Here is an 8,588-nt window from a genome sequence, read left to right as displayed (position 1 = left end):
GAAAAAAGGTCTATGACATAGCCATTTTCTTAAAGCAAGTAATTTCTATCAGTCTTAATGAGGAATACAGAGCTGTGGCTACTCAGTATAATTTGTTTTACTCACAACATAAACCTAAGATGAACCATGTACGTAGAACTATATCAGTGAATCTAAAACTGAGATAAACCATGAACTTAGAACTATATTAATGCTCATGGTATCTAGGCTACTTAAACCCTGAGGGAAAAATAATGGGAATTAATACTTCCTTTTCCTCCTACCAGTGTCTGACCTCAGGGTTACTGTGCTAGACTATATAAGAGATAGAGAGTAAAGACATAGTAGGCTTCCAGCTCCATTGAGGCATCTTCCTGGAGTCAACAGCTAAGCCTGGGTAGGACCCTACAGAGATGCTCCCTTTGATTCAACCCTGCTTCTGTAAGTAACTGTTTACTAAATTTCTTCGACACGGCTTAGGTACTGGATTATATTGCAGAGGTAGTAGACAGTTGGCTTTTCTGGAGTTAGCCTTTTCTTATCAGGAATGAAGGACATTGATTAACAACTAACCAGGAGAAGTAAAGCCCAGTGGATCTGAGAAACACTTTCTAATCATTATTCTAGGAGCAAATGCACAGTGCATTTATGGATTTTGTTTCTTAAAGAGAGGTAATCTTAGCCTAGAGTCATGTAGCAATGTCTAGAGAAAGTTTGCATTTTCGTCGATGACTGAAGTAGAGAATATGAAATATAAAAATTACTAACAAATGTATGAGAAATCATGATGTTTCTGCATAATCTTAAATAGTCAGAAGACACCAATAATATGGAATGATCTGTCTCAAAGTCAAAATTTCAAAAATTGATTTATGAGATGTCCACTTATGTCAGATTTTTCACAGTGTTGCTATTTAGCCTTCCTCACTAAACAATCAAAAAAAGCTAAGGAATATCAGTTTTTTATTTATTTATTTATTTATTTATTTATTACACTCATATTTTATTCCCCACCCACCTGCCCACCCTCCGACTGCTCCATATCCCATACCTCTTCTCCAACCCCCTGTCTCCATGTGGATGTTCCCACGACTCCATCCCACCTGACTCTAAACTCCTTGGGGCCTCCAATCTCTTAAAGTTTATGTGCATCATCTCTGAATGAACACAGACCTGGCAGTCTTCTGCTGTATGTGTGTTGGGGGCCTCATATCAATGGGTACATGCTTCCTGTTTGGTGGTCCACTGTTTGAGAGCTCTCATGGGTCCAGATTAATTGAGACTGCTGGTTGGTCTTCCTACAGGGTTGCCCTTCTCCTCAGGTTCTTTCAATCTTTCCCTAATTTAACAACAAGGTTCAGCTGCTTATGAACATTGGTTTGGCGCAACTATCTGCCTCTGACTCTTTCAGTTGTTTGTTGAGTCTTTCGGAGCACAGTCATGCTAGGTCCCTTTTTATGAGTACTCCATAGCATCAGTAAAAGTGTCAGGCCTTGGGACCTCCCCTTGAGCTGGATCCCTCTTTGGGTCTGTCGCTGGACTTTCTTTTCCTCAGGCTCCTCTCCATTTCCATCCCTGCAATTCTTTCAGACAGGAACAATTATGGGTCAGAGTTGTGACTGTGGGATGCTCTGTCTTCCTACTGGAGGCGGGCTCTGTAAGTTCCCTCTCCCTACTATCAGGCATTTCATTTAAGATTCCTCCCTTTGAGTCCTGAGAGTCTCACACTTCCCAGGTCTCTGGTGCATTCGGGAGGGTCCCCTCAAACTTCTACCTCCTGAGGTTGTCTGTTTCCATTCTTTCTGCTGGCCCTCAGAGCTTCAGTCCTTTTCCCTCACCCAATACCAGACCAGGTTCCCCTCCTCCCCCTCTCATACAGAGGAGGAGAATGGACAGGGATATTATTACTGTTGAAAAACCTTAGATGAATATCTCTCATTGTACATAACTCCTGTTTCTATACAGCAGGGATGATCCTGATGCTGTTGGTGTCAAACCTCTTCCTGTGGGAGAAGGTGTCATCGGCACCCATAAATGCCAGTGAAGCTGACCTCAGTGACCTGAAGGACTTGTTTGATAATGCCACTGTACTTTCTGGAAAGATGGCTAAGCTTGGTATAATCATGCGCAAAGAATTTGTAAGTACCTCATTATCCCATGACTTTTTTCTCAAAGAGAACTTTCCAGCTGAGCAATGCATCACACTGCAGTGTAATGGAATGCTATCATGCAACAAGTTTTTAATACCCTCTTTCAAATGTAAAAGAAGGTAGATGGTACTCAAAAGTGGAGAAGGGAGAATGGGGCAGTTTCATGATATTCGCAAAAACATATGAAACCATTCAATAGTGTTAATTATTTGTCTTTATGTAACTATACTAAAACACACTTATACAAGAAAAAATTCTCATATTTACCATCCTGACATTAAGACCTAAAAGATATGGCTGGTGATGAACTGACTTCCTTACCTTGTTCAGAGCAGGTCAGTCTCTATGGCATCTTTGCTTAGAACACTTCAGATATCATAAAGGAAAAATGTATTATGAAGAGTTGAATGGAATGAATATAACTAATCTAAACTTGCAAGTTGCCCAAAAGGGAAGTAGGTATATTGCCTTCTCAGAAACATCTCGGGCAGAAGTTGCTTTGTAAAGGTTTCCAGTGCATGAATTTATTCAATGGGAGGTCTGAGGTAGAAGTGGAAACAGACTGGATGTTATCTGTTTCAAGGTCAATCAAGGAGACAATAGATAAGGCTTCAATAACAGGGGAACCTAGAAAATGTGTCTCTGCATTTGCAATAAAATGCATTTATGCTGCTTACCCAAATGTTTTATTTTGCTCTTTCATTCTGTTTTAGTTCATCAACTCGTTCTCTTCAGACATGTTCAATAAGTTTGTAAGTGCCTCAGTGATTTCTGTCTTCTTCTTGTTGTTAATTGTTGCCTTGTGCCTTGCCTGAGAAAGCAGCAAGAAGAAGTCCAAACAAAACACTTTCCCAGGTGAAAGAAAGCCTCAGCCACTATAAGCAGCTTGGAAATGGGACTGCTCCATAGAATAGGGTTTGCAAAGAATGAAATGAGTATTCACGCTATTATCAAATTTATGCTTTGGTTTTTAAACACCTATACTTATAGCATAAAATAGTAATAATTTTGCTACTAAAAGAACTTTTATTATAAGGTCAAAATATATAAATGTTAATTAGTCTCTTTTTGTTATGAATTGTATTGCTGCTTAGCATCTTCTAAAATGGCCTCCATTTATGTCTAATATTACTAAAATTAACACAATTTCATTCAGGATTTATGATAGAATTTAAAATGGTATAGGTATATATATTCACTGGAAATGGAAAGAAAGTGAATGATTATATAATACTGAGTTAAAGGAAAACTGAATTTGAAATAATAGAAAAACAAAAATTTGACAAATAATCATACACTATAGCCTTAGACTCAAATTACACTGAAAGATGAAATTTGAAAAATGCTATGCTTTTACTTTTGCCATGTTTAAGGTTTATCTTCAATTTATATAATACAATTTTTAGATTAGTGACAGAACAAGAGAATAGTAAATATTAAAAGAGTATGGTAGTTTAGAAAGTTAGGTGGAAGGTCAAATGACATTACTGACTTAAACTGAATATTAGGTAAAAGGCCATTCTGTTAATTTTAGATTTCATGTATTGCTTATTTATAAAAATTGCAGTTCTATTAACAGGATTAATATTCTGTCCTCATGTTCTTTTTTTATCAATTCATAATGTTCCTTAACTCAAATTTCGTTTTGGACATTTTCAGATATTAGATTTGCACAAGAGTATGGAGAAAACAATCAAGGCTTTCAACAGCTGCCACACTGCTTCCATTAACATTCCTGAAACAAACGAGGATGTCCGAAAGACCTCGGTGAGACCTCTGCATTTCTCCTAAAAGGCTGAAGCAGTCCCTTGGCTTTGACAAGCTGGCAGGTTCTTATGAGCACTGAGAGGGGAGTGGTAATCAGCAGAGTAGAATCAATGAGCAAGAGTGGACAGTGAGATAAAAATCATGGTATACACTTGAGAAATTATAAAGGAAATCAAATATTAAATAATCTTCTAGCAGATCTTTCTAAACTGAACATTTAAAGGATCATATTTTACTAATGTTTTCCCAGTGAGAATTGACTTATTATTCTGTAGGAAAATGTGAACTGAAGTGCACCCCTATTTTCAAAATACATTCATTATAGGCCTAAGTCAGGTAAACCTAGTTTTCTTTGAAATGGATTAATAATGTCTCCACATTGTCATCTTGTCATTAGTGACCACTAAGTTAACTTTTCTTGGATCACAAGAATCTCCTAGTTTTTCATTTGCTTCTTACCCATGTCTTCCAAATCCCATGAATTTATAATTCCTTCTGTATATTACCTGAAAGTGCCTGGACAAGGGAGTCCTATAAATACTATCTACTGTTTCTCCAAAGAAAATAATTTCTTCATTTGTGAAGAGATGTTATATACATCACAGACAATCTACCTTGTTAGGATCTCTCCTTTCTTACCTATGTCTATAAATTACCTTCAACTAGATTACTTAGACATCATTTAAAAATAATAAAGTAAAAGGAGAGGAAGATGGAGACCTAATGTTTCTTGAGACTTACTCTATTGAAGAGATGTCGCAAAGTCATTTATTGACAGTGCTTCAATTAATCCTCCCCAAATGCAACTCCAACAAGGACATGGATACATTGCAATGTTTTGTGGACCTTGTGTCATCAATGAGCCTAGTAATAATGGAATTCTGAGCCTCATCTGACTCAAGCTCACACTCTTATTCATATGATCCTGGCAACCTGCATTGTTATCATTCTTACATTTCTCTTAAAGTATCCATTGAATCCTGCCTTGCTTGCTGTTCTCCTCAGCGCTAGATTAAAAGACAGCAACATAGCAAACATTTTCAAATCAGTTATGAGGTACATATACAATTCTGACCTATTTCTAAGGGTAAAATATCAATTGTGGTTTCTGCACATGCCAGGAGCTCTGTTGTCCTTCAGGTATACTTGTTGACAATGGTCTGTTCTGTTAGAGACAAGAGGATGGGGTGTTGTAGGCTGAGAAACCATATTTATAAATGACAGGTTGGCTTCAAGGTACCTTTCTATTAGTATCCTAAACTTTATAATGATGGATTTTTTTTTTATAATTTTGTCAGCATTCTATTCACTGGTGTCATAAATATGAGTTAAGTGATTTGCAGTTGAAACTAGTGGTATCTGTCCTTATGATTCAAGGCCAGTAGGCAGCCCCTCAGTCTGAAGAAAGCCTTGTTAGGGTTTCAAGGACAAGCAAAATAGTGAACTATATAATGCCTTACCAAAAGGCAGATGGTAGATTTCAGACAGAAAACAGAACATGTTCAAAAATATAGTTCATTATAAATTATTTATATAAATGTTTTCACTTTTGCAAACTACAGGTGAGTATAACTTTTATATTGCTACATGTTTTTTTATCTCCAGAAAACCATATTTCTCCATTAGAATAGCAAATAGTTGTATTTGTTCATCATTTTTTTTTATTAAAAGCCACATGTAACTAATGCTCTGTATTTCATTTACCTTATATGGTTTTTCAATAACTGTTACATAGTTTGAAGACTTTTTGAAAATGGTATTCCACATGCAGCTGGCCTGGAAAGACCCTCTGAAACATCTGGTGACAGAACTCAGTGCTTTGCCAGGATGCCCTTATAGTATCTTATCAAAGGCCAAAACCATAGAGGCTAAAAACAAAGAGCTTCTAGAGTACATCTTAAGAATAATATCTATGGTGAGTGATTTTCTTACCCTCTAATTTTCTCTTTTATGAATGGTGTGACTTCTGTAGTGAATGATACATTTTGAAACAGTTCACTTTGCAATATCAAAAGTTAGGCAACTAATCTTTTCTTAAGCCTCTCCATTATAAGACATACACAGAGAATAGCAATTCCTCAAGTCATCTTTAAGGCCCCTTTCCTGGACTGAGTAAAATACCCACAAATAACTCATTTGATATTATTATATCAATGACCTACTTCTTAAGCGAATGAACTGCCTTCAGTTTTTCCATTGTCCATTGAATAAACAGATACGCAAGTATCAGAATCCTAGATTATCTTCTGTACTGCAAGTTATGTACTTTATTTAGCATCAAATATCCCAAGAAAGAGGTATATATACCTCTTGCTTCTAGATGACATAAAGACTTACAGTGTCCTGTGACAGAACCAGAAATTCATGCCTATGATTAAAATTTCACATTTGTAACATTCCCTTAAGTGAAATTCAACACTTATAAGGCATATGTTCAAGGAATATAAACACAAATAATAAGTATCATGTCTGGTTAATAGGTTAATCCTGCAATCAAGGAAAATGAAGACTACCCGATCTGGTCAGATTTGGACTCTCTGCAGGCAGCTGATAAGGAAACTCAATTTTTTGCTCTTTATATGTTTTCCTTCTGCTTGCGTATGGACCTAGAAATACTTGATTTTCTAGTCAAGTTCCTAAAATGTCTGCTTCTTTATGGTGATGTCTGCTACGTCTCAGAATTTTGAGATATTACATGATCCATCTTTTGGAAACTCCTTCTAATTTTATGCCCTTTGAATATATGATTAAATCTCATGTGTCTTTTAATAAAAAGAGACAACAGATATGTCAAGCATGGAAAGAAAATTGATTGGTATCTTTTATTTGTTTAGTAATAAATTTATGAAATGCATCAAAATCTTCCTATTGAAACCCTATGTGTTCAACTGGCAAAGGATACAATCCAGAGCTCACTTTAGAAATATACTAAGTTAATGTGGATAAAGTTAATAGAATCAATGAAAGAGATTATTATTAAAAGTACAATAATTCTATTATAGATTTGGAAATATTGGGATATTTAAGAGAACAAGCCAGGCCTCTAAGTGAACTTTCACAGTAAAATGCCAGAAAAATAAAAGTTACATGCTACTGCAATATGATGAATTGTTAAGAAAGTTTTGAATTTAAGTGGTGGAATATGTATGAATCAGGTGGTATAAACATAAAAGAACTCTCTATTTCTCTATTTCTCATCTCATGTTCAGCTGCTGCTTTCTGAATTCTTGTCTTCTTATCAACATTGTATATATATATGTAATCTCTTCAGACTCTGTCTATGACATCTCATATGCTCTAGTTACAACCCCTCGTATTCTAATTACTTAATATATTGCAGCATTTTCCTGTGGCTTAAGACACACTGCAGGGAAGGCTGTGTTCATCCATTCCTATAAAGGTTGTCCCCTTCCTACTTCTCTCTATCTGATCCTTTGATTTTGCCAAGTTGGAATAAAGAAGTAAGGAAAGGGAGAAGTTAACCATTGCCAACTTAAATCAAAGACTGATTGCAGAGACTTTCTTTTAAATTTTTTCCTTTTATTGAAAATAGATTTTTTTTCTCATTTAATATATCCCGATTACATATTATCCACGTCTCTCTACAGTTTCCAGTTCTAACCTCTCTTCCCTACCTTCTGGATTTACTCTCTTCCCATCTCTGATTAGAAAACAAACAGGGTTCTAAGGTATCATGATAAATATAATATAATTAATTAAATAAGATATAACAAAAATTAACACACTATAGTTGGGTGAAAGAAACAAATGGTAGGTAAAAGTCTAACAGCAGTCACAAAAGCAGAGGCTACACACTGGAGAATCCCATAAACAGCATAAACTGTACGGCATAATGTATACACACAGGACTTAGTATAGATCCATGTAGGCCTTGTGCATGCTGTCTCAGTCTCTGTGAGTTAATATAAGCATTAGCCATGTTGGTTTATAAGGGCAGGTTTTCTTGGTGTCCTCCGTTTCCTCTGCCTCTTATATTCTGCCTTCTCTTTCACAGAGTTCCCTAAACTCTGAGGGGAAGGGGAATGCGTGATATATCCCATTTATGTCTCTTCATCCCAGAGTTTCTCATTCTCTCCTTAATGTTGGACTGTAGGTTTCAACATTTGCTCCCATCTGCTGCAGGAGGAAGATTCCCTGAAGATGGCTGTGGAAGACACTTATCTATGAGAATAATGGTCTATCACTTTATTCTTATGGTTTTGTTGTTGTTGTTTTATTATTTAAAATAGTGGTTTTGGTTTTGCTCTATAGCTCTTGGCTATCTAGTCTCAGATTTCTAGTCACATAAGCAGTGTCAGGTATGGGACACATTTCACAGAGTGGGTCTTCACTCAAACCAGATACTTTTATAAGCTTTGTTCTATCATTTTCCTTGCAGGGAGGACATCATTATAGATCAAAGAGATTTTGCTGGTTTAGTGTTTCTCTTTCTCTTTTGGTAGCATGTAGAGTACATTCCTATACCAGAGATTCTAGAACATAGAGAAGACGAGTCTATATAGGCACCAATTCAACTTCTTCACATTCATTGAGTTGTGTGGACATTATCTTCATCAATGTGGCCTTGTTGTCTGTGGAGAGCAAACTATAGTTTTGGCAAAAGTAATGGAATCCCTTTGGCCAACAGCTCAATTACATATAACTCAATCCCAGGACTGGAAACCTATAAAG

At 36.2% G+C, this 8,588-nt stretch overlaps 1 protein-coding gene across 2 annotated transcripts; it reads left to right on the top strand.

Moving 5' to 3' along the window:
• The first annotated feature begins 392 nt into the window (after positions 1 to 392).
• On the top strand, positions 393 to 6,583 carry LOC116082375 (prolactin-7D1-like). Of its 2 annotated transcripts, none has more exons than XM_031359269.1 (6): positions 393 to 420; positions 1,948 to 2,117; positions 2,843 to 2,881; positions 3,789 to 3,896; positions 5,632 to 5,811; positions 6,377 to 6,583. In XM_031359269.1, the coding sequence occupies exons 1-6, from the start codon at positions 393 to 395 to the stop codon at positions 6,581 to 6,583; spliced, it is 732 nt and encodes a 243-aa protein (XP_031215129.1). The 2 variants fall into 2 exon arrangements, with proteins under 2 accessions (XP_031215129.1, XP_031215128.1); XM_031359268.1 differs by having other exon boundaries at positions 1,945 to 2,117.
• The last annotated feature ends 2,005 nt before the right edge of the window (positions 6,584 to 8,588 follow it).

The sequence above is a fragment of the Mastomys coucha genome, unplaced genomic scaffold (genome assembly GCF_008632895.1).
Source record: "Mastomys coucha isolate ucsf_1 unplaced genomic scaffold, UCSF_Mcou_1 pScaffold7, whole genome shotgun sequence".
Taxonomy (NCBI): domain Eukaryota; kingdom Metazoa; phylum Chordata; class Mammalia; order Rodentia; family Muridae; genus Mastomys; species Mastomys coucha.
The sequence above is the reverse complement of the archived record's forward strand: the minus strand, read 5'-3'. Positions and strand labels throughout refer to the sequence as shown.

Excerpts from the sequence above, each read along its gene's own strand:
- LOC116082375 (XM_031359268.1), top strand. The coding sequence starts at position 393 with ATGCTCCCTTTGATTCAACCCTGCTTCT. Across the intron at positions 2,882-3,788 it reads CAGACATGTTCAATAAGTTT|ATATTAGATTTGCACAAGAG; the intron begins GTAAGTGCCTCA and ends GGACATTTTCAG. Across the intron at positions 3,897-5,631 it reads AGGATGTCCGAAAGACCTCG|TTTGAAGACTTTTTGAAAAT; the intron begins GTGAGACCTCTG and ends ACTGTTACATAG.